The sequence below is a fragment of the Ursus americanus genome, chromosome 17 (genome assembly GCF_024610735.1).
Source record: "Ursus americanus isolate L20-20 chromosome 17, mUrsAme1.1.p, whole genome shotgun sequence".
NCBI classification, from domain to species: domain Eukaryota; kingdom Metazoa; phylum Chordata; class Mammalia; order Carnivora; family Ursidae; genus Ursus; species Ursus americanus.
Window position 1 is genome coordinate 7,769,944 of NC_142143.1, and position 26,271 is coordinate 7,796,214.

A 26,271-nucleotide genomic window follows, 5' to 3' on the forward strand; every position below is an offset into this window, starting at 1 on the left:
CTTTTTTAAAAAATCTCTTTTTAATGTTTGGCTTAATAGAAGACAGCTGGACTCTCATACTTGCATCTACATTTAATCTGTTACAATATGCTGGGTTTTTTTTAAATTTTTATTTGTTTGAGAGAGAGAGAGAGAATGAGCAGGGGGAGGAGCAGAGGGGGAGAGAGAATCTCAAGCAGATTCTGCACTGGACATGGAGCCTGATGCGGGGCTTGATCCCATGACCCCGAGATCACGACCTGAGTTGAAATCAAGAGTTGGATGCTTAACCAACCAAGCCACCCAGGTGCCCCTGTTATCCCTAGTTCAAAGGGAAGGAACCCAGGCTCAGAGGCTTAGCTCAGAGTCACCTCGTGTGATGGTAGCAGAGTCAGGATTTTAACCGAAGTTCATTTGACCTCTCCCCATAGGAGGGCACTGAGAAGCCTCAGATCGAAATCTGAATAGGAGTGTAAAAATACACAGATAATGCCGGATCCTCAGGAGGACAGGGGATATAAGGAAGCAAGAGGTGCTTGGAAACTCAGGCAAAGCAAGGAGAGAGAGAAAGTCTCCAGAGCCTTACGGCTTCCGCCATCTTTAGTGCAATACACAGCAGGGGAGTAATGAACGGGGTGCGATTGACAATGGGGCGCAAGCAGCTGATTATAGTCTCAGGTGTCTCCGAGATGAGCTGGGGTGGGAGTGGAGACAAGGAGTCCTGCAACCGACTTTGTTCAAAAGCAAAGATCTGATAGAGGAGCAATTAGGCTCCTTGTGTATATAAGAGCATTTATGGAAGTGGTAAGTTGTGAGGATAAGGCTTCCACAGGTTGAGTCACTCATCTTGGTAAATGGAGCCTTTTGAAAACTGTAGACAGTTTAGCTGCTTAGGGGGATTATTTTTTCCCTGATTTTAAATGCAAGAGAAAACATTGCAGGAATAAACGAAAACAGTTATAAATGCCCCATCATTTAATCTGCCTAACTGCGATCTCATTTTTGCATGTTGTCTATTTTTATAGATTGTTGCAGTCACGATGCCCGTGATGATTCTGTTTCCTCTTGGTATCATATAGTAAATACTCTCCAGTGTTTCTGAGTTTTTACAATTTTGAAAAATAGCATTCCACCCTATTGAAGTCCTGCCGTCTGATTATAATACCATTTTATTAGTGTTAGTTTATTCCTATGTCTTCATACCTTTGAGGCAATTGTATTTTCAAGAAGTTCTGAAACTCAGTGAAATTTAGCCATTAGTGGGATAAAAAGGGAGATTGTTGGCATGTGTAACTTTCTTCTTCCACTGTCTTTGCCATGTTCTCCAGCTGCTGTGGAAGAATGGAGACGCTTTCTGAAGACTCCGGAGAATATAGCTGAGAAGACCCAAGGAGCATGAATTACAGACCTGGGCCCCTGGATTATTCTCTCTGAGAATACTATACTGTACTTTCTACCATCAGGGCTCCTGAGTCTTACAGGTGAGGGGATTAAGGAACCCATTTCAATGCCCCAGGTGGTGCTAACGGCCTACACAGTGAGGGAAGAGGGAAGAGAGTGGATTTAAGGGGCGTAAAATTGAACTTGAATAGACAGGACATGGTGGCCACACAGATACTGGGGATGAGGGCAAAGGTGGCATTAAAGATGACTCTCAGGTTTCTCACCTGTTCGGATGGCAGTGTCTTTAAGCAAGATAGAGGCAATCTGTTATGGGAAGAGGAGTTTGGCAGAAAATAGAATATTTAATTATCAAGGCATCTGAAAAAAGTCTAGTTCTCCTGTAAGTATAGGATGATAGGTTCTACTTTGGTGTAATGGATAGTTTCATGTCTCAGAATCCAAAATGTAGACACAATTAGTTTGAAAAATTGCTACTCTGAGGCTACTCTGACTAAAGGAGAAGAAAGGGGACACTTTGGTGAAAGTGACCATGCTGTTTCAGACTTCATCATAGCCTGAGTTTAGCTAGAAATATGCCCTCACCGTGGGGGAGATGTCAAAAAGTTCAGAGAAAAGAGGAAGCCTCCGTGCCGGGGGCCTCACGGGGAGGCAGGTGCCCAGTGTGTATTTAGAGGCACCTGGAGGAGGACGCAACTCGCAGGGCCAGCACTGAGACGAGGGACTAGGGAGCTTGACTGGATGGGGTGGGAGACATTCTTTAGGAGCACAAAGGGTCAAGCAAGACCAGCTGAAGCTACTTGTCAAGGCTGGAAGGAGACGCGCAGAACCAGGACACGCTGTGTACTTCCGGGCTTGTGAGGTTCTGCGTACCATGGAGTGAAGGCCCAGTTTAGGGGGCTGGACAGTGGCTCAGCGGAGGCAAGAGACCCCCAAAAGGTATTCTAACAATGGGTCAAAAATTGGGCCAAATAGAAAGGAAAGAAGGGGCATCTAAAGAAAATAATGTCCCTACACAGGGAATCGAGTTTCCAGAGAGTTCTGATTTCGAAGAATTGACACCTGGGTGGCTCAGTCGGTTAAGCATCGGACTCTTGATTTCGGCTCAGGTCATGGTCTCAGGGTCTGGGATGGAGCCTGGCCTACAGTGGGTGTGGAGCCTGCCAAAGGTTCTTCCTCTCTGCCCCTCTCCCACCTCATCCTCTCCCTCGCCCTCTCTCCCTGTCTAAAAAAAAGAAGAAAAAAATGGAAAAGAAAGAAGAAAAAAATGGAAAAGTTAGACAAAGGACTCTTAGAAGAGTGTACTGTTGGCTGAGGAGATGGGTGAAAAATGTCAGAGGACACTATAATGAAATGATGAGCTTTTTAGGAATGCTGTAAGAGTGGATGAGGAAAAGGTGTGGGCCCACTGGTAGCGACAGGAGGGGATAATAACGAGAGTTGAGAAGCAAATTGCTGGCTGGTTTTTCTAGCAGAATGGACACTGAAAGGGTGTTGGGAGGGTGCAGAGCTGGCTCAGTCAGCTAAGCGTCAGACTCTTGGTTTCAGCTCAGGTCATGATCTGGGGGCCGTGGGACAGAGCCCCACGTTGGGCTCGGCACTCAGTGCAGAGTCCACTTGTCTGCTTGAGATTCCCTCTGCCCCTCCCACCCCACTCTCTCTCTCTCTCAAATACATAAATAAATAAAATCTAAAAAAACCCAAAACAAAACGAAGAAAAGAAAAGAAAGGATGTTGGAGAGTTCACAGCAGCACCAGGAACGATGGGGAGTTGGGCTCAGAAAACAGCAGCTGGACCCCAGCCAACATTATGCCACAAAACCAGTTTGGGGAGGTGTTGGCTGTTGAGGCTGCTGAATGCTGGATGTCATAACCCATTCTGCCACCTGCACTGGGCCCTGGGTGCTGCCAGTGCTGCTGCCCACGGCCGTAATGGATGGCCGGGTGAGTGGCTCTGGGGGAGGTTAGGTAACCTCCCTCGTTCCAGCTGCTGGGAAGGTGGAGGAGCCAGGATGAGGCCTGTTCCAAGTCCGTGATGGGAAATGAAGTCTGCTCCCTTCAAGGTGGGGAATTTCTCAACCAGTGGAAGGGGCATCAGACCAAATCAAAGACTCACTTCAGGTTGTAGCCAAGAGACTAATGACAGTGTGACCAGTCAGAGGGAACTGCAATTATTTTAGAGGAGAATGAAGAGGGCCTGGGCTCCGTGCGTGGCAGTGGGAATGGACAGGAGGGCACAGATTTTAGCGAGAGTACAGTGGTGGAGTGAACAGCATTTCGTGATTAGATGCAGGGGCGAAGGGGAGGAGAGCATCTAAAATGCTTTTTGAAAGCCTGTGGCTTCAGGAATTGCATGAGAGGCAACGCTATTAACCAGGCTAGTTCATCCAGAAGGAGGGGGATGTTTGGGAAGATGATGGTCAGTCGTGGTTGACACCCTGAGTTTGAGGTGTCTGTCTACAAGACACACAGCTGGGGATAGACAGTGGACACATTTGGATACCATTATCCTAAAGATGGTTAACTGTACAGCAGTGTGCTGGTAACAACAGACTCTCCAGGGAAAGGAAGCTCTGATTTGTAGCATTTCCCAACTTCTGTGGTGTGAAATACACCCACTTTGGCCAATTTCAAACTACCAAAGTGAGGTTACTAAAAGTGGATTTGGGGATGCCTGGGTGGCTCAGTCAGTTGAGCATCTGCCTTCGGCTCAGGTCATGATCCCAGGGTCCTGGGATCGAGCCCCACGTCGGGCTCCCTGCTCAGTGGCGAGCCTGCTTCTCCTTCTCCCTCTGCTGTTCTCCCTGCGTGTGCTCTCTCTCTCTGACAAGTAAATAAATAAAATCTTTAAAATAATAAAATAAAATAATAAAAAATAAATAAAAGTGGATCTGGGAAGAGATGCACACAATCGGCTCTCAGGAGCCCACTGGGGGGTCCAGCATGCAGTTGTGACTCGCAGTGAGGGTGCTGTCTCCTAGATGGAGCAGAACCCTGGAGATGGAATCTTCAGGGCGGACTGAAGAAGAGGAGCCCCTACGAGGCACAGGAATTGATGGAAGGAAAACCAAGAGAGAATGGACACTTCAGGATCAAGCCCAGATCCAAGAGCTGACAAGCTCTCTGGAATGAACTGCCATAGTCATTCATTTCCTCAGCAATCTCCTACTAGACTGTGAGCTCTTTGAGCGAAGAGATCCTGTCTGACTCAGCTGTGTCCTCTCGGTTAGCATACAGCAGGCACTCAGCAAGTAATTTCACTAATATGTCAGGGAAGATTCACGTCCCCCAGTTACATGAGGCACCACAAGAATAACTCCATGTATTATGTTACAAGGAGATGTTTTTGCTCAATGTTAGGAGAAAACTCCCTAGCACGTCTCTAAGTAGACCCATCTTGTGTTGTCTGTCCCACGTTCCTCCCTTTCTTCTGGGAACTGTTACCTTCCATTCCAATGGAGTTCTCAAGGCAGTCACTACGTTCCACAGGAATCTACTGACTAGTCCAGCCCTGAGCACCTGACCCAGCTGGGATCTGGGGAATCAGAACTTAGTCCCTCTTGCATAGCACCTGTGGGAGAAGAGGTGACAGCATCGTTTTCCTGCCTTACGAGGCCAGTGAGAGTAGTGGGGAATCCCAGCAGTGATTCCTGGGTTCCATTCATTCTTCCATCCAAATGTATCCCTAGCCCTTTCTCCGATTACATTACATAGTCCCACGCCGGCCAGTAAATGTCCCTTACCTCAGCAGAAGCTGGATTTCTGTACTCTGTGGGAATACCGATTAATACTCAAGCAGGACTCGCCAAATACGTCATGTCATCTATGTGAAAAGTCATGTGTTCACTACCTGAAGCATTCACACCGTCTGAATGACCACTTCAAAGGGGTTCAAGAGGGTATTTCTGTGATGGGTGGTAGTCCTCAATTAACAGCAACAGTAGCAGCAACCTCCATGAGTGCTTGCTGTATGTCTGGCAGTTAGCCGAGGGAAAAAAATCTTTTCTTTAAAGATTTTATTTATTTAGAGAGACAGCACGAGCGGCGGGAGGGGCAGAAGGAAAGGATCTCAAGGAGACTATGTGCTGAGCACGGAGTCTGGGGTTCGATCTCATGACTCCCTGAGTGAAAACAAGAGTTGGACACTTAACTGACTGAGCCACCCAGATGCCCCTGGAAGGTGGGTTTGATCCAGGTTTATTAACACTTCAAAGTTCCTAATAACTAAGGTACAGATTCTTAACATTTTTTTTCTCTCAGCATCCCTTATGGGTTTGTTTTTTTTTTTTAAGATTTTGTTTGAGAGAGAATGAGTGGTGGGGAGGGGCAGAAAGAGAGGCAGAGAGACAAGCAGGCTCCCCGCTAAGCAGGGAGCCCAACGGGGGGCTCGATCTCAGGACCTGGAGATCACGACCTGAGCTGAAGGCAGATGCTTAACCAACTGAGCGCCCCCCCTTTATGATCTTAAAAATCCGAAGACCTCAATTTTTGTCTTTGTGGGTGAACGTCTATAGATGTATCCATATGTATGTATAATGGATATCAAAACCGAGAAATTTAAGACTTAAAAAGAACAAAACCCATCATGTTAACATAAATATTTTTATTAAAAGCCACTATTTTTCAAAACAAAAAAAAAATTAGAGAGTGGCACTGTTTTACATTTTTGCAAATCTCTCTTATATCTAATAGAAGACAGCTGGATTCTCCTGCCTGCTTCTTCATTCAGTGCATTGCTTTGGTTGAAGGACGTAAGGAAAAGCTGGCCTCATGCAGACATGTAGTGGAACAGGAACTTCATGAACCTCCTGAAAGGGTTCCAGGAACCCCCAGGAGTCCTCAGACCATAGTTTGAGAACCACTACAGTAAACTAGACTGTTTCTCAGTTAAAGACTACATCAACACTGATTCAGTTTTAGAACTTGCAATTTTTTCCATGGCCAAGACTTTTTTATTTTTTTAAAGTAATCTCTATACCCAACATGGGGCTTGAACTCATGACCCCAAGATCAAGAGTCGCATGCTCTACCGACCGAGCCAGCCAGGCACCCCCATGGCCAAGACATTTTAAACAAATTGCAAAAGAAGGTGGTGGTAAAGGCAACTTGAATTTTTTAATTGCATTTTAAGTGACACCAATTTTCAACTTAGGTTCGTAAATTCTTCTTTTGCCAGCCAAAATTACATATTAGATTTTTTTCAGGTTTATTTTTCTAAACTAAGAACAGAAAGCAACATGTCATACACGGTCAAGGTTAACATTCGTATAGTGGTTTTACAGTTTACAAAAATTCTTTCTGTGCACATATGATGCTATTTAGTTCTTAGGAGCCATTCTATAGGGGAAAGGGTGGAGCAGAGAGACGACTTGCCCGAGACTGCCATCGATGACCAGGCTGTGGACCAGGATTCCTCGTGACCAAGCGATGTGCTCACAGGACAAATCTGCTCTAATGAACAAACATCTCACTTTCAAAAGGAAGCCTTCCAGCCTAGGAAGAAGGGACCTTTTATTTATGTTCACTTTTTCACATACACAGAGACAGCATCTGTTCTAGAATCCAACTGGATTTTATTTGACACAGAATACAATATGGCTGCAGGAATAGCAAACTGAAAAGACAAAGCAGAAAAGACATAGTTCTATCTAATTTATAATTAAGTAACAGGAGGGCAAGTCATTAAATGAATAACAGAACAGTTGAGCTCGATGAAAGAATTCTTTCTAGTGCCCATACCTGAAAGACAAAGTAAATTATCTTATTAATTCCTTAGTAATTTCCTGCTTGAGACTACAAAACCTGCTAAAACATAGGAGCAAATGTAATGAAAACTTTTAAAAGATGTGAGTACAAGTGTTCTCCAAGATTGGGTTGACACTAGTCTCTGCCTCTTTTATTTTATCCTTCATAATATTTTACCTACTACCCTCTTCTTAGTGACAGTCCCTCCATGGGCCTCAACTATACCCACCTGACCCTCCTTCCAGCTACCAGATAGATGTGGGCAGTAGTAGGGAGGCGAGAGCGAAAAGTCAGAACTGGCGGCTCCAGTCAGTGGCTCAGACACCCTTGGAGCACTCGGCCTCCCCTTCCCACTGCAGCTCATTTACACTTCAAATTTGCTACTCAGGCAAATGTGGGGAACAGTCAGTCATTGAACGGCCTTCAATTTCAAAATCTATCACCAGGTCCAATTTCCGCCCTGATTACATTCAGCACTACTGAAGAGTAGAGATATGAGGTATGGATTTCAGGTGGTTTCTCATTTCCCCAAAAGCCAAAATTTGGCTCTAACAATATCATAAAAACAAACAAGGCCGACAAATTTCTTCCACATATAAATGGGACTTCGTGAACAAAAATCCTTCATTATTATCTTACTCTATCTTTTGTCCGGTTCTTTATGGACAGCCTCTGATTAAAATACTTATAATGAAATATAACATAGAATCTAACACATATAACAATGGGTGGAAACCGGGGCACTCGAACTCAGGGTCACGGCTTCCATCAGCCCGAAGGACTACCAGATGTTTTAAGCACTTTTCGTACGAAATCTACTTGAATACTAGCTACAAAAAAGTTGTGCCAAATTCCACACACAGTAGAGCTGCAATGTTTGTTAGTGGAGTGGAGAGCAACCCAGAAGTTGTCCATCAGATTAAAGGATGCCTATAATTTGTTCCTTAGGAATCTGTTTTCCCAAGCGCTGTTGAGCACTGCCTGACAAGGCCGCTGGCTGGACACAGTGGTGGAGTCAAAGCCCAACACGAGGAATTCTGCATACCCCCCACTTCCTAGGCTCAGTCCAGGGAGTATTTAATGGGCAACATGGGCAGTTTGGGTCCAAAACGGAACCTGGAGTCTGCTCCAGGGCAGAGCCAATTACAAAGGCCTCTTGAGAATGCAGAAAAGTGCTTTTGCCTTGATCTCTGTGACTTCATGGTTCTACTCAGAACACGAGCTCCCGGGAATAGGGAAGGACTGTCTCACACGTTTTCGTATCTTACACATTAGGTAGCATACACTTTGCTGAACGAAGGACAACAGTGTGAGTTAAACGCTGAGTATTTGGCAGGTTCCTTAAAAAATGAACGTGCATTCAGTAAGACTTCCAAAATTCTTTACCAAATAAATAACCAAGTGTAAAAGCAAAATAACTGTACCAATAAGGGATTCTAAACATATGAAAAGTAGCCAATCTCACTCAAAATTTAAAAAATGCGACTGAATACTAGTTTTCAACTATCAGAGTAGCTAAGACGGAAAGTTTGATAATAGAGCCTCAGCAGGAAATGGAGAAAGGGGCATTCTGCTGCATTGTTCACAGGGAGTATAAACTACAAAAAATTCCTGGGAAAGGAAAATCTGACTTTATCAAAAATAAAAATGTACACACTCTTTACTCAGAAATTCCTCTTTTAGGAACTACTGCTACAAATATACTTGCACATATTCACAAAGATTCATGTATAAGGATGGTCATCCCTACACACTATTTTTAAGTGAAAAATCTGAAACCCAAATTCTATCAATTAAATAAATTATGGTACATCAGCATAAAAAATACTCTCCGACCATCAGAGAGGAGGTAGTCGGATATATATGGATATGGAAAAACTCCAAAATGCCTGAAATGAAAAAGCAAGGTGAATTACTATGTAGGATGCTCATATTTATGGTAAAATTATATACATATATCCCCCCGTATGCATGCAAGCAGGTGTATGGAGACAGGAGGTACTAAGAAGCTGATGGTCACCTCTGGGAGTGACATTAGGAGATTACGGTGGGAAACTAATTTTTTTTGGTATGCCCTCTTGACTATTTGAATTTTAAAAAATTTATCATGTCATGTTTTACTTACGTAATACTAATATTTAGCTGAGATAGCCATAAATACTATATCAGAGTTAATCAACATGAGATAAACCAATGAAGCAGGATAGGCAGATGTAATTCTAGCCCAAAGCAAAGATACCTGACATTTGTTAGCCCCTGGAGCCTTAATATGGATGTGATTCTGGAAATATTTAATAGTTTGCAGATTCTATTTTCTACTTTTACAGACCCTGAGAGTTGGGACTCATAGACGAGTCCTTATTTAACTAACCAAAAGTTTGTTTGTAAAACAAGGTATGTTCCCTGTCTCCATCTTCTCAGACTATGCACCCTCCAGCTTGTGGTGATTCAAGGATGGCCCGGACCACAGAGTCCAGTCTTACAACATCAAAACAGCCCGAGACACCTACTTTTGGAATTCCCACTCTCTGTTGTCCAACGGACACACCTGCCGTGTTTTGAGCCAGCGAGAGATGCAGTGGAAGTGAAAAGCATGCTGGAAAAGAAGATACATGTTATTAAAAATAATTCTGTGCAGGCTCAGCCATCTACTGGTAATATGTCTCAAGGGCAGTGGCCTGGTGACACACAGGGGGCCGGCGAACAACGGGAGACAACAAACAATGAGAGGCAAAAGGTCAACAACCTCTTCCAAGACAGGAAGTTCCCACTGAATCTGTTAGAAATGTAACCACTACAAGAAGAAATTATTTAGGAAGCATCGCATACATTGTAGCAGGGCATTCTCTCCCCTTCCCTTAGGGGAAGATGGAGCGTGGCCTCCTGGTCCTCTTTGGCCCGTAGGGGAGGCTTCTACTTTCCTGTACTTTTCCTTGGACACATGCCAGGAGGCCCTTGATCACAGGCACATTTCAAACTTCCCCATTCTTGGTCCCCAACAGCCCCTCCACCACCTTGGAGAATGGGAACCCCAGGAGCAGCGACTTCTGCCACTGGCGCCCACCCAGAGCCAAGACGGGCACTTCCCCAATCTCCCCACACCCAGCTCAGCTCTGTTCAAAAAACCTTCTTTCCAGATTTGTTCAAAGATGTACTGATAATAAAACAGCTCAGAATGTGGGACACCTGGGTGGCTCAGTTGGTTAAGTGGCTGCCTTCAGTTCAGGTCATGATCCCAGGGTCCTGGGACCGAGTCCTGCATTGGGCTCCTTGCTCTGCATGGAGCCTGCTTCTCCCTCTGCCTGCCTCTGTCTCTCTCTCTGACAAATAAATAAATAAAATCTGGAAAAACCCCAACAGCTCGGTACCTGGTAAGCACTGAAGCGGTGAGGCACTTTCTCTTAAAAGAATGACATAAAAAAATTAGGGTAAAAGGAAGCATCATGGTGGACAAAGTGCACACAAGCAGCTGAAAGATCATTAAACAACTTACTTCATGATCAAGGCAAGAGATAAAATGGCCAGAGTACCAAGAAAGCTGGTAACTGACAGGCAGCTTGGAGGTGGCTTTCAGATTTGAGCAAAAGGAAAATGTGTGTGTTTTTGGCGTGACTGAATGACAGGCAGATGCTAATCACAACACCTCCGCAACGGACATTTATTCTCCTCCCTCTGCTCACAGCAGCAGAGTATTAAGACAGCAGCAGCAAGTGCTCCCCCTCATCTTATCTGTGATGGTCTGGCTCAGGTGGGGACAGGGGAGAAATGCTGACACCCCAACAGAATAATGAAAGATTCTGCAAGCTTGATTTAGTAACAGCCTCAAAATCTGGTCAGCAGGCCCGACCAAAACATGCGTGGACCTTCGAGAAGAGTCACTGAGTGGATTACCACCACGGGCATTGTCTTTTGATCAAGACAGAAACAGAATTCGGTAATTAAGAGTGGAATCCACAGCTAGTGAGCTATGAATGCTCAACAGGACAAATATTCTCCCAGGGTGAGAGCTTTAGAGGATCCCTTTCACGCAACTCGTTGACTCTCATATAACTCACTGTGAAAGGGAGAAAAAAAATAAAACTTCTAGAAAGCAGAAAGCTGAGGCATTTTCTCAATCATCAGGTAGGAGGGACAGGCTCACCTAAGGGTATTCAAGATGCCTTTCCCCACCAGCCCCCATTCCCGGCCCCCACTAGGCATCTTGCAATAATAGTACAGGGTCCTTACATACCCCAACTACCTCAGGAGATGGAGGGAAAGAGAGGCTGCAAATAAGGCTGCACATCAGGCGACAGCATCGTTGAACCGCCCTGGCCCCAACTTTCTTCCTGTCAATAACCTACGGTCTGTTGATGGGTGAATTTAGCATCTCAAAGTACACTGCCTACTGCTTTACAGTTCACAGAAGGTGCTAGCATATAGTACCTAGCTGGAGCCTCACAGCAACCCTGGCGAGCAATCATGACAGGTATTATTACCTTCATTTTGCAGACAGGAAACTGAAACTCAGACAAATCAAGTGACTTGCCTAATTCATGGAGCCGGTGAGAAGACCCAGAACTAGAAGCCAGCACTGGTCCAAAGGTTTCTGCGACACCATGTCAGCTCTTCTTTATGGCAAGCTCCCTGAGCTAGTCTCGCCTTAGCCAAATTTAAGGGAAGTTCACTTCCTTTTCTTTCCACCAAAAAATAACATGGCCCTTAGTATATGCCCGAATGTCAGGCAGAGCAAAGAGTCCAATTTATTTTATTTCTTCATCCCCATAAACAACAAATTCCATTGGGTCAATACCAGCTGGGCCAATACAGGCTACTGTGGAACTGCTCAAAGGGCCTTGACAGAATTAAGAAGGTGCAGCACAGGCTGGGTAGGGCAGAGCCTCAGCCTGCTGGGCCAAAGTACTGATAGCTACTATCTGCTCAGTAACCACTACCACCCCCAAAGTTGTTATTTATATATATGTATTTAACAAACACTTACGTCTCCTATGTAGAGTAGGATAAAATCATTTCATCCTGATTATCACTCTGTGCAGTCTACATGACGGAACGCAGGCTTAGGGATATCAAATACCTTGTCTGAAGTCACTTGGCAAGTTAAGTCAAAGACAGGGAATAGTGGCCTGATTCCAGAGCCTCTGTGCCATACTGGGCTGTGGGTCCTCTCTCTCCTTGGCACAGAAGGACAGGACAATTTTAGCTTATGTGACTGGGACTATATGGCTGTACAGATGAATTTTTAACACATGCTAGAAATAACATATTTGATGTTGTTATCCTTCACAGCTGTCACACCGTGGAAGGCTGTACATTCAGTCCAATGAGGCTGGACAAAACATTTCTGGCATGAGCCACGTTAAAAAAAAATCCTAACTTAGTACACTTGCCACACTTTAAAACACACACACATGGCCCTTGAACACTCAATTTATTCGGCAAACTTAGTTCCACAAGGCATAGAGCCCTAAAAAAAATGTGTTAAGAAGGTAAAGATGTCCACCAATGGGAGAATATTCCAAAGGCTGCCACAGGCTTTGCAGGCAATTCCCAAAGATGAAACCCCAAAGTGTTGCTAACAAAAGTGGGTCCACTTTATAATTTGGACAAAATGGTGCCCCTGCAATAACTAATAATTTTTAACCCATAACAGGTGAATAGTACAAAGATTTAAAACCTTTTTTTTACTATTGGTATACCTTTTGGGAGAAAGGTGGGCTAGTCATTTTTTTTTCCTAGTTTTTTTCAAGACTGGCAAAGCAGGAAAAGTGGAAATAATGTTTACAAGCCATGCTGATAGGGAAAGATGTTTCCTTACGTTACAGACTCCCCAGGCAACCGTGCACTCTTCAGAAGTAGCAGACGCCTGGTTCGCTTGACATTCTATGCCTGTGGGAACAAGAGCAACAAGATCACTGGACCACCAGAGCAACAGCCTCTCAATCTATAGCAGCCCTCCCTCCATAACAACACAAGGACAGGATTTGTGTTTGCCTCTGCAGGGGTGAGGGTGGTGCAAACCTGAACAAAATTCTAAGTGGTTCATTAGTCATCATTGTTTTTTAATGAGTGTAAGAAGGGGTGAAGCATAGAAGGCAGAGATGTGACTTAACAGTTTGCTTTGCAACGATTTCCTATCCTTGCTCACAGCCAGAGTGATGGAGGAAAAGGCACATTTTAGTTCTGAACATAACCTGACCTGTCCAAAGCAAAGTGATCTCTCCTAGTTTGGTCAATTTAGTAAATTCTTAAAGCTACCTTGTAACTCTTACTGTACTGAGAACTGGCATCTTCTCCCTGTTCTTGGAAAATGCTGCCTCTTAGGCCCTTACAACATAATGGTCTAGCTGGGTAACAAGCTCCAGTCCCTAAAAGGGTCAGGCAGACACAAAGGAACCAGGATAGAAGCAAAATAAAAGAGAGTGAAGAGGCCTGTGGCAAACTGTAGCATATGCTGTCTTACTCAAACATCTTTAACTCAAACATCTTTAAAACACTGTCAAACAAAGCAAATCTATTAGGCCAATGGGTTAGAGATTGGGGGCCCACCACTTGGTGATGCTTACTACCCCTGAGGTGATTCTGTCTGGTCAACAGAGCACATTATGGCAAATATATCCAACTATCAATTTCACAGAGGGGGAGGAGAGGAGAATTTAAATAGAATACAAATTTGACTGAGATCAAGAACTGATGAGTAAAGCTCTACTGGGGATAAATATTCAAGGAACAAGAATTACTAATGTCTAATTTGCTTTCTCTGAAGGTGGTAACTAAATGGAGTCTCCCATTTGAAGAATAAAAAGTTTCAGGAAAGACTATTTAAGAGGAGACAATTACTTCAAAGTTCCATAGGTGGGAAACAGTAAAACTGTAAGCAAACAGTGCTGAGACTTGAATGGATCTATTTGGTCTTGGGGGAAGTTATACGCCATAAGGGTTTTTCCCATCCTTTAAAAATATGAAAGGCAAAGGATCTGAAATCATAGAACTTCCTTTTGCTACCAGATTCACACTACAAAGAGAATAACTGGGTCTTCCTTCTGATAGCAGTCGAGAATCCAGGGTCTATGCAGTATATTCAAGGATTTACTGGGGCTGTGACTGCACTACCATATTCAAAAGTAGAGAAAATAAAAAATATGATGTCCTTCAAGGTGAATCCTCTCAGATGAATACAGTGTATTATAAAATTATCTAAATAAGAGGCATAATTATTATTGAAATAAATGTTTCAAGGTACATTATCATGTTTAAATTTTTCTAGGTCAAGGTATTTTTAAGGGACTCTGTCTTTCTATGCCAAGTACAAAGTAGGCTCTCGGTACTTGAATAAACAAACAAAACCACTTCTACAAACAGAGACAATGGGGGCCAAAGATATATGCATTCTTTACCTGGTAATTCCTAACAAAGAACAAAAATATACAGGAGGGATAGAACTGCAATCTAGAATGCCACATAAGAAAAGATATGGCACGAAAAATTATTAAATACCAGTGTAAAACGTTCTCAAATAGAAAATGTTCTTGAGCTCTTGGTGCAGACTGAGTACAGGAGTTGAGTCATTCATTTAAACGGGGAAAGTAACTGTTCACTGTCAACCTAGAGCAGCCAAAACAAGCAGCACATAATGGATTCCTGTCATACCCCTGCAAAGGCAGAAGCTTAGTACGTGTGATACATGAAGCTTGGGGACTTTTAAATTTCAATACAAGAGCATTACCACCAAAGCACTGCTAAGGAAGCAATGGTTTCATCTTGGAAGCTGACAGATTTCACACTTTCAAAACAGAGATGGACCTGTGGTTTAGGAAGAGGCTAACTTCTCACGGGCAAAGGCTGGGTCTACACCCTTCTGGATGCCCTCTTCATCTGGAACAAGATTACCTGAGGTAATGGAGAAAACCTAGGAGTGTATTACAGCAATTCTTTAGAACAACAAAGAAATGGGGCAATATACAATAAATACAAAGCCAAAATAGGACATGTAGTGTCAATTTTGACTCAAAAGAGGAAGTCTTCAGACCAAGAAAGCTTTATAGAAGAGTCCAACTTGAGCTCAGCCATAATCACTCTTATTTATTTAGGGCTATGTATATAATTATTCATTTAATGTCAGACCAGAATTTATTAGAAAATGGCCATTGCTAAATCAAGATTCTTATTTTCAGCTTTAACAAAAAGTCTTTTTACAAGAATCATAATCTTTTTTTTTTTTTCCAAGGAAGGCAAACCCCGTTGTGGCAACCAGACTTCTCTTTAGTGTCTGTGATAAACAAAAGGGTATGTTTCTTAGGGGTAAAAACTCGATCTCAGTCACTGTTTTATTCTGGTGCCTAGCAAAATGTTCAGGATGTGAGTATTCATTGAATGAATAAAAGACAAGACTTGAAAACAGACTCTTAATTATAGAGAACAATCTGACGGTTACTAGAGGGGAGGAGGGTGAGGGGATGGGTTAAACAGGTGATGGGGATTAAGGAGTGCACTTGTCATGATGAGCACCGGGTGACGTACGGCAGTGTTCCTTACTATGTTGTACACCTGAAACTAATATAATGCTGTATGTTAACTGGAATTAAAATAAAACCTTAAGAAATAATTTAAAAAAAGAATAAACTTCTCAATTAAAATTTTAAAAAGACATGACTTGAAAATACTTTCATAATTTTTTGTTATAAGAGTTCAGTATTTTGGGGTGCCTGGCTGGCTCAGTCAGTACAGCATGGGGCTCTTGATCTCAGGGTTGTGAGTTCAAGCCCCACGTTGGGGCCTACTTAAAAAAAAAAAAAAAAAAAAAAAAGAGTTCACTATTCTAATACTTCACCTAACATTTAAAATATATGAAGTAGGTAGGTGTCTAACTGAAGACCTACATTGATCCCTCAAGTGTTCAACTCTGAGACAGAGTTATTAATGGTGTTGTCTGTTGTGGTCCTCCTAAGAAGTACATTCTCCTGCATCCAGAGACACACAAAATGACTTAAATACAGAAGTAGGGGGAAAAAAAACAGGGTTATTTGGAATCATTAACTATTTACAGAAGAGAGATCCAAGAAAATAAAATTGCTTTGGGCACAACTCTTATGAAAATGCACAGCAACAAAATTGGCACGCATGTAATCAAAGACCCCACCCAAACACATTTAAAACTGTGCATATGTTTTTCCGTGATGGGTTCCTTCTATCTATATGAAACATCACGGTGGCTGCTGTCTGCTTTGACTGTTGTGTGAAAATGTAAACAGGGTCAAAACTCAAAAGAAACCAAGGGCAACAAACTACTAACACATGATATTTGATTGGTGCTTTCTAAGTTACAATGATCACAGACTATTCCCCTATTTTGTATTTTTATTATTCACTGAGCAAGTATTTAGTGAGAACCTATTATGTACTGGACACTATGTTAGATCCTGGGAATAGAGCAGTAAATAACACAGATATGATAGAGAACCAACTAAATTAAAGACTACAAGGAAAACTACAGGAGGTCTTGAGAATATTTAACAAAACTGTCATAGCCTGTGTGTATGTAAGTATGGTCAGGGAACACATCTCTGAGCTAGTTCAAGGTGACATCTGAAAACCAACTATGGGTTAGTTCCGCATTGCCCAATAAAGTCACCACTAGCCTTGTGTGGCCTTTGAGCACTTGAAATGTGGCTAGTCTGAGGTGAGATGTGCTGTAAGTGCAAAATACACTTCAAAGACTTAGTACCAAAAATAGAATGTAGAATATTTCACTGTAAAATATTATTTACATGTTGAAATGAAAATTTTTTGGATATAGTAGGATAAATAAAATGCAAATCATCTATTATTTTAATGTGGGTACCAGAAAATTTTAAATTACATATGTACTTGTATTTGTGGCTCATATTTAGATTGGACAGTAGTGGGTTAGGCAAAGGTAGTGGAGAGAAGAGGGAGAATATTCCACACTGGGGAACAGGATATGTAAGGGCTCTAAAAAAGAGCATGGACACTTCAAGAATGGAAAGAAAGCCAAAGAAACTACCAGAGTGAGCGGGAGAGGGGTGCAAGATGAAGCTGGAGAGGCAGGTAAGTGATTTTCAAAATAAGTGCCTGTAAATTCAACTCTAGAAAGCTGAAATTTCTTCACCTCACACCGGATCTCTGTAACAAACCATTTCAGTATCTGGATGAAAAAGTAACCTCAACTGTTCCTCGTGTGATCAACATACTTGCTCCTATTACTATAAGGATTCTGAGTCCCATCAACAGCTATGATCAAATCCACCATGTACTGGCTACTATACATGACGGAATCTGTAGGAGATTTAAATGAAATTTCTTTACTGCAATTAGTTGTCTATTTAGATGTTGGCAGCGATGTCCTCTTAACTTTGGGGCTAACACTGAAATTCCTTATTTCTTTGGCTTCTTTTCTTTATAAATCTTGCCAAGCAAAAACTAGCTTTGGTAGAATATTTTAGCTCAAAGTTTATTTTTTTCCTTTCACTATTTTTGCCTTTGAGTCTGGGTATGAGATGGGAAATATAGAGGAATAATCAACAGTGCCTCTGTGTCCACAACTCATTCTAAATGTGTGCTTGCCATCTTTAGATTGAGTAGATTTATTCTGAGAAATGAGTGTGCCTCCAGGATATCATTAAATCTACTCTATTTCAAACATACCAATGGACTAGAGGCAGAAGACACCAAGTGTTCTGACTATGCTTTATATCTCCTTGAGAAGAAGAAATTTGGTCACATCAGGATAGCCACAATCTCTGTAACCTTCTCAACTTCCTCCCATCCTCCTCCAGTTACTTACAAAGATCCATAATGTGGTTCCTGCAGATGGCACAGTTATCAACCACAATATCCCAGGCCCAGAGGGCTACTGCATTCCACTGCAAAGAGAAAAAGGGGGAACAATGCACTCTCCTTGTCACACAGGCAAACACACACTCTAGAATTTCATGCTGCAGCCGCAGTTATCATCTCTTTGGCCACAAGGACCACCAAACACAGGAGTTTGGGGATATTACATTGCTCTTATTTATTTTATCAGAGGGCAACAGCAGGTTACACGTGCACTCACCCGTTCTTTAAACAGCTGAGTATATGAACACAAATTAATGAATCATCTTCACTTTCTCCTACATCTTGCAATAATTTAGTCAACCATATCAATGTAAGAAAATCAGGAATAATTTTTAAGTGCCTGTTTTAGGTTTAATAAGCACAAACTTGAATTTCTGTACAGGTTCCCCTGAAGAGCTCAATTTCTGTCCAGGTAAGTATCTGCTCTTCAACGCAGCTTTGAAAAGAATGAGTGAGGAGGTGAAAGCTAGGAACAGAATGAACTAAGATGATGATTGGATCATAAAATGGGTAATCGTGGGATAAGCTGGATAACTAATTACCCAGTGTCAGTACACAGAGCAAGGTCATCACTTAAATCTTACAAGATTATTTCACAACAAACTCTAGAAATTCACTAGAATTTTGGTTAGTTCTTACCATCAAATAAGCTGATGTTCTCAACTTTTACATGCTCAGACTCATATTTAGTTAAGATAATTCCAATTAAGAGTTTATCTAAAAGCGGAATTTAAGTAATTCAACCTTTTGGCTTCTCCAATTATAAATATTCCCGAACTCCCTTCTCATCCACTAATTTGGTGCTACTTCCAAAACCTTCATCTCTTTCAAACCCAATTCAGTTAGTTCAACTTCTTCAGCACTTTTCACCATACAGCTTCAAATTGAAGGAAAAAAACCCTATTTCTATTCTTCAATATGGCTGCTAGCTGTAACTGAGCATGCAGTGCCCACAATGAAACACCAAAAAAGCATCAGGGGGGGAATATTGTTAGTGTTTAGCCAGATGTTCCAGAAACAGCATTTTCCCTATTTCAGAGTCTTCATTTTGAACACATTTATTTGATATTATGTGGGAATCGGCACTCTTCTCCCAAACTGTTGGCAAACCACTATAAGGCATTTCATGCAAAAAGACACGTTCCACATTTTTGCTTTCCTACTTTCACCAGGTCGTTCGCCACCAGTACTCAACCCTTCCTAAATGACACAAGGTTTGGGCTCACATTTTCTTTTTAACGAATTCCACCATGCTTTTTGGGGGGGGGGGTGTACAGAGGGATTCTGGATATGACCACAGGACTGTGGCGGCTGTGTGACAAACCAACAGACCTCTCAGAAGAGCCAAGAGTTGTTACACTGGAGACACTTTAACTCGGCGGGGACGAGGACTAGAGAGAGGGCTAAGGGAGGCCTCGGCTGGGCGAGGACCACGCTGGGGTCCCTCAACGAGAGGGACCCCGGGCTTCGGGAAGGGGCGGGGCAAGGAGATCACCAGCCGGGCTTCTCAGAGGCCTCCAATGCGGTAGGAACGCAGGTCCCGGCTTTCGCCGCACTGCCCCCATCCTCCACCCACCGCATCGCTCCGACTCCCCCTTCCATCCACTCCACCCACTCCTCCCCACCCCTCCACCACTCCAGTGACAGCTCAGGCGCTTGGCTCTCTCAGCCAAGTCGCAACCCCGCGTATCGCAATAAGCGCCTCCGTGATTGGCCCCTCAGACTCCCAGCGAAACCAATACTGCCACTGGCAGTGGGCCCTAGTCACGCCGATCAACTCTAAGACCCGCCCCCCAGCTTCCTTTCCTGGTACCCGGTTCCAGGAACGCCCTGAAATGAAGCCCTTTACTCCGCGCCTCGGTCATCCTCGGGCCTGCCAGCCAGATCCGCGCCTCTCTACCTTCCCTGAGGAAGGCGCTGGCGAGACCCAACCTTTTTCACTTCAAAGCGCTTCTTGCCCGCGCCGCTGTTGGTGCCGCTCGGGGTATCCACATCCATCGCTGCCGCCATTTTGGAAACACACGGTCTGTCGTCCTGCCACTGCGCCTGCGCACCAGCGCACCAGCGCACGCCTCGCTCCCCCTCCCGCCCCGGCACCTCCTCCCGCACTCCGCCCCTTACAGGCGCGCCAGAGGCAGGTGGGGGCGGAGCACGTGGCCACGCCTCTTAAAGGCGCTGGTGCAGGTCCCTCCCTCCCCCACCTCCTCTCGGCCCCCGCGTCGGCTGGGGGAGAGGCGGGGGCCGGGGCGGGGCCGGGCGGGGCCGAGCCGACGTGATCTAGCAGGGTGGAAACGCTCGAAAGACTCCCTCTCGCCTCCTCCCGCGGGAAGCCCCCGGCCGCACTCCCTCAGCTGGGGCGGCGGCTGCTTCCTCCGCCTCGGCCGCGACCTGCCGCCCCGGCCCCGCCCCGCCTTCCCCAGCTGCAGCACCGCTCCAGTGCCGGCGGGTCTAACGCAGAGTTCCGCCTGGGAAGCGTCTAGGGCGGGCGGCCCACCTCCTGCTGCCGATACCCGAGACCCCATAGTTTCGCAGGTCGCGACCCGCCTCCCAGCCAGGCCCGACGTGCACCCGCCCTGGGAGAGCCGGGTCCGGGCACTGTTTGGTTCCTGATTCCGATTCGGGAAATGCTCAGGATTCGACGGGGAGACGGGAGCTCCCCGAATGCCCTCTCCGGGGCCCAACTGTGTAGGCATTCTCCAGTCCTGCCTTAACCTGCCCACCTGAAGTAGGCGGAGGAGGCTTAGGAGCCGGGAAGATGCCATCTCCAGCCCGCCCGTAATACCAATCCGTGCTAGAATGCCCTTTGGTTAAGGCACGCGGCTTCAACTTCACATACTTGAGCGCTCATTTCCTGTTCCTCAATTGGTCATCTGAGTATGGGGTCCTTTCTCCCTAATTTCCGTCCTCCTTTCGCTCCTTGCTGTGTCGTCACATCTGCAATCCATGTACGTCTTAAATTTGTGTGAGGCACTTGGCAATTGAGTCTTACTTGTTCCTCCCTAACCAAAGCACCTGTACTTTGTCACCCTCCCATTTCTAGATTCGGCCCCCCTTGTGAATCTCTAACCATGCAGAGGTATGACTCGGCTAGATCACTCTTTTTTTTTTTTTTTTAAAGATTTTATTTATTTATTCGACAGAGATAGAGACAGCCAGCGAGAGAGGGAACACAAGCAGGGGGAGTGAGAGACGAAGAAGCAGGCTCATAGCGGAGGAGCCTGATGTGGGGCTCGATCCCATAACGCCGGGATCACGCCCTGAGCCAAAGGCAGGTGCTTAACCGCTGTGCCACCCAGGCGCCCCTTGGCTAGATCACTCTTGAATCTTGTAATGGCTTATTTGAAATTTCATATTTTCTCTTAAAATTGGAGCGTGTTGACTCCATTGCCAAACCGGAAGAACTGCAATTTGTTTCCTTGTCTTAGTCATAAACAGGAACAACAAATCCATGAAAACACCACCATAGCTTTAACCAGACTTGGAAAGAGAAAAATTGTGTGAGACCTTAAAACATTATAGGGACCCTACAAAGTTTTTCTTAGCCCAAATTTTGTTAGAGTAATAATTCCATGTTGAGATTTCTGTCATCTAATTTATTGTGTTCCCAAAAGCTCCTACAGGATACTAAAAACCCATAGTAAATGGAGGTATTGAGGGCATATTTATCCTTCATTAAACAAATTCATTGAGTATGTACAAGGTCCTGTTATAAACAGGAGAGACAAGGTAATGAAAGAGTCAAATTCCTGGTAGGGAAATAATACACAAGTAAGCAAATACATTGGGGAAAAAACATCCTCAGGTATCAATAAATCTGATTAAGAAGACCAAACAAGGGGCTCCTGTGTGGCTCAGTCGATTAAGTGTTCAGGTCATGATCTTGGGGTCCTGGGACTGAGTCCTGCTCGGTGGAGCCTTGCTTCTCTCTCTCCTTCCTGCTCATGCTCTCTCGTTATCTCTCTCTCTCCCTCAAATAAATAAAATCTTAAAAAAAAAAAAAGGAAGAAGACAAAAACGAGGTCATGAAATTGAGGGGAGAATTAGGGGATTAGGTAAGGCCTCTATGAGGAGTGACATTACAGCTGAAGTTCTTTACAAGGGCCTAAAAGATCTGCATGATCTGTGACCCATTCATTTAATGTATTTTCTTCATTTTTAAAAAATGGTACGTATACCTTCTAACATGTTTTTCATTTTTTTATTTATTAGATTTATTGTTTTTTGTGTGTCCTCACCAAGAGGGGAGTTTTTGTTGTTTTGTTTATTGGTAACAATGCAAAGCCTGGTACATTGCAGGGCCCAGTATGTGTTGAATGAATTAATTTGAAGTTTATTGAGCAACAAGAGTGTGGTAAGAGATATCAGACAGACAGGCAGAGGACAGATCAGAGCAGGTAGGGATTTGCAGATGTTATGGGAAGGTGCTGGAGGGTTTAAATTAGGGGAAGAGACTAATTGACAAAATCTTAAAGATTCTAAGCTTTGTGAAGAAGGGATCGTAGGGATACAAGAGAGGAAGTGGCAACAATTTGCAAGTTGCTTACTTTATATAGAGCTACAGTGGGGAGATGTACCATAGGGGCAGTTGCATTAAGCTATGAAAACCTTATGTACTGATCTCTCCTTTGGAGATTTGCCTTGCAATGGTGATTGGCCATGACATTCTTTTTTTTTTTTTTTTTAAGATTTTATTTATTTATTTGACAGAGAGAGACAGCCAGCGAGAGAGGAAACACAAGCAGGGGGAGTGGGAGAGGGAGAAGCAGGCTCCCAGCGGAGGAGCCTGATGTGGGGCTTGATCCCAGGACTCTGGGATCACGCCCTGAGCCAAAGGCAGACGCTTAACAACTGAGCCACCCAGGCGCCCCTGGCCATGACATTCTGTACACTAGACTCAACTGCATAAACCTAAGAAAACTTTTCATAGATTTCATACAGATTTATATCTTTCTTCAAAATTTCACTCAGTTTACAATGCAATAGGTTGTAATTTTACTTTAGTTCTATTTTTTTCATCCATCCATTCATTCAACAATTTCTAAAATATCTACAGAACCTGGTGTGTCTCAACTACATCATGCTAGTCTAGATAAAAAGGCATGTGATATTTCAAGTATTTACGAAAGTCCCCTTTCATCATTGCTCTTATGGTATACTAGCAGAGAGGCAAGTCAGTTATTGATAATTCCAATGAATTTTAGGAAAGGGGAAGTTTGGGGTACTTTGAAACAGCAGGTCTGTTCGGGGGGGAGGTAGTGGGGAAGTCTTCTTGGAGGAAATGGTTTGAGATTGAAGGGCGAGCCAGACAAAAAGCAGCAGATGCAGAGGGATGCTGGTAAATGTTTAAAAACCAGTTCTAAAAAAAACCCAAGAAAGCCCTGATTTGTAGTGTGAACAGCCAGACTGCAAAATTCCTGAAAATTGCTCTTACAAGCTCTTGTAAGCTGATGTAAGCTGGCTCCATCACACACACACTGAGTGATATGGAAGAAGGTGGCATTCCAGGTAGAAGCAACAGTGTGCAGAAGGGACTCAAAGCTGGAGAATGCACAATGCATCCATAAAGAAGTCTGGAATGGCTGGACTATAAAGAAAGAATGATATAAATGAGTCTGCAATTTTGCAAGAGTCAATTGTTTGCATCTCTTCTCAATTCTGTATTTAGCAGTGTCACATTGGTAACTTGAAATTGGCCGTAATAGTAGTATTTACACCATGGAAATTGGCAAACGTTGCATATCAGGGTTTTCCACTCCCCAACTTGTTTATTAAATATTTACCACTGGTAGGGGGCCAGGTCATGCAGAATTGTTCAATGGACCCATGCGAAGGGTTTTGGTCCTTATCCTTAGTGATGGGAAGCCATTGAAGGATTTAACCAGTGACTCACATGGTCAGATGTGCACTTTTAAAAAGTGCTAGAACATGGCCCTAAAGTAAAAAATTGGATCCCAAAGATTACAGGTGAGGAATTTTTTAAGTATGTCCATATCCAAGTGGAGATCAAAGAAGCTCAACTAAAAGAACTCTGGACTGACAGTGACAACTGTGGATTGAGCAGAAGTTCTTTTTAAAAGGGTTATTTTGAAGATTATGATTCTGACTTTAGAGGAACTGTGATTAGCAGTGGAAGGAATCATGTAAAGTTCCTTAAATAAAAATTTACTGACTTTATATTAAAAAAAAAAAGTGTTTGGAAGGGCTTCCACTTTTGAGAAGATGGAGTAGGTATACTTTTCCCTATTCTTCTATCTTAAGTATCACTGAAATCCCTGAACAGGATATATTTTTAAAAAATAATAAGACTCTGAGACCAGTTAGGGACCTCGGGACTTGAGGAATGACCTAGTAGTGATTTCCCTGGGTTTTCTTCTTAATTTCTATGTCCCAGACTTGGAGCTGAAGAAGCTGGTAGCCAGAAATGCCAATGAGTACAGACAAAAATGGAAGAAATAAATAGAGAAGAAAGGGGGGGCGCTGCTTTCTTTAGCAAACAGAAAACTCTAGACAATAGCTGCCCTACTCCAAACAACACAGAAAATATGTGGCCCCACTTACGCTCGTGCCAGCAAAGCTGAACGAGGAGCCTAGTCTGTACAGCTTGCAAGTCTTTAACCAGATTCCCCAAAACCCGTGCTAGCGTGGTGCAGTCAAATTAAGGAATGAGAACTCTCATCCCTTCTGGCTGATAGTGAGCTCCCTTAACCCTGCTGCGTAGGAGGGGACCATGACAAAGTCTGGACATCCACTCCAACCCAGCAGTAATGAGGCAACCCTTCCTCTCCCTGCTGGGGTGGTATTGGAGGAGGCTAGTGGAGAGTGAGGACTTTCACCATCACTCAGCAATAATGAGGATGCCCCCAATGCTGTGTCAGTGGAGACCATGTAGGGAGCTGGAACTCCTGTCCCCCACCCCTGGGTGTTAATGGAAACTAAGTGGGGAACCTGGACTTCTACCTCCACACTCACCTGCTGCAATGATGTCCAAAAAAAAAAAAAAAAAAAAAAAAGCCAATTAAAATAGAAGATTTAAATAAAATCCAGAGTCTCAAAATATAATATAAAGATGTCCAGTTTCAGTTGAAAAATCACTCAACTGCGCCCTTTGATAGCTCAGCTGGTAGAGCAGAGGACTGTAGAGGGAAAAAATCACTCAACTTACCAAGAACTGCGAGATCTCAAAGTGAATGAAAAGACTATCAAATAGATGCCAACACCAAGATGACAGGATTGTTAGAATTATCTGACAAAGACTTAAAACCAGCAATGATAAACATTTTTCAGCAAGCAGTTGCACACAAGCTTGAAACAAGTGGGAAAATAGACTTAACAAAAAAATAAATAAAAGAAGACCCAAATAGAAATTTTAGAACAGAAAAGTGTAATAACTGAAATAAATATCTTAGTGGATGTGCTCAACAACAGAATGGAAGTGACAGAGGGGTGAAAACAATGACTGAACTGGAAGATAGAACAATAGAAATTATCTAATCTAAACAAGAGAGAGAAAATAGTCTGAAAATCAAAAAACAAAACAAAATGAAACAAAACCAAAAAAACCACCACCAACAACAACAAAAAAAAACCTCAAAAAACAAAGCAAGCCAAAACAAAAAACTCCAGAGCTTCAGAAACCTGTGGGACTATCACAAAAGATTTGTGTCATCAGAGCGCAAGATGAAAAAGAGAAAGAGGTCCAGGCTTAAAAGGTAATTGGTGGGGGCGCCTGGGTGGCTTAGTTGTGAGGTGCCTGGGTGGCTCAGTCGTTAAGCATCTGCCTTTGGCTCAGGGCCTGATCCCAGGGTCCTGGGATCGAGCCCCGCATTGGGCGTCTTGCTCAGCGGGAAAGCCTGCTTCTCCCTCTCCCACTCCCCCCTGCTTGTGTTCCCTCTCTCGGTGTCTCTCTCTGTCAAATAAATAAATAAAATCTTAAAAAAAAAAAAAGGTAGGGGCGCCTGGGTAGCGCAGTCGTTAAGCGCCTGCCTTCGGCTCAGGGCGTGATCCCGGCGTTCCGGGATCGAGTCCCACATCGGGCTCCTCCGCTATGAGCCTGCTTCTTCCTCTCCCACTCCCCCTGCTGTGTTCCCTCTCTCGCTGGCTGTCTCTCTGTCACATAAATAAATAAAATCTTTAAAAAAAAAAAAAGGTAATTGGTGAAATAATGGACGAATACTTCTATTTGGCTAAAAACATTAGCCTATAGATTCAAGAAACTGAGTAAACCCTAAACAGGATAAACACAAAGAAATCGATGCAAAGAAATACCACAATTTAACTTCTCAAAACTAAAGA

General features: G+C 43.6%; 1 protein-coding gene across 1 annotated transcript; it reads right to left on the minus strand.

Moving 5' to 3' along the window:
- Positions 1–6,931: 6,931 nt before the first annotated feature.
- RBX1 (ring-box 1) lies at positions 6,932–20,070 on the minus strand. The gene is made up of 5 exons (XM_045779746.2): positions 19,912–20,070; positions 17,927–18,005; positions 12,941–13,011; positions 9,636–9,721; positions 6,932–7,119 (listed from the first exon to the last, which is right to left on the minus strand). The coding sequence occupies exons 1-5, from the start codon at positions 19,987–19,989 to the stop codon at positions 7,107–7,109; spliced, it is 327 nt and encodes a 108-aa protein (XP_045635702.1). The 5' UTR covers positions 19,990–20,070; the 3' UTR covers positions 6,932–7,106.
- Between the last annotated feature and the right edge of the window lie 6,201 nt (positions 20,071–26,271).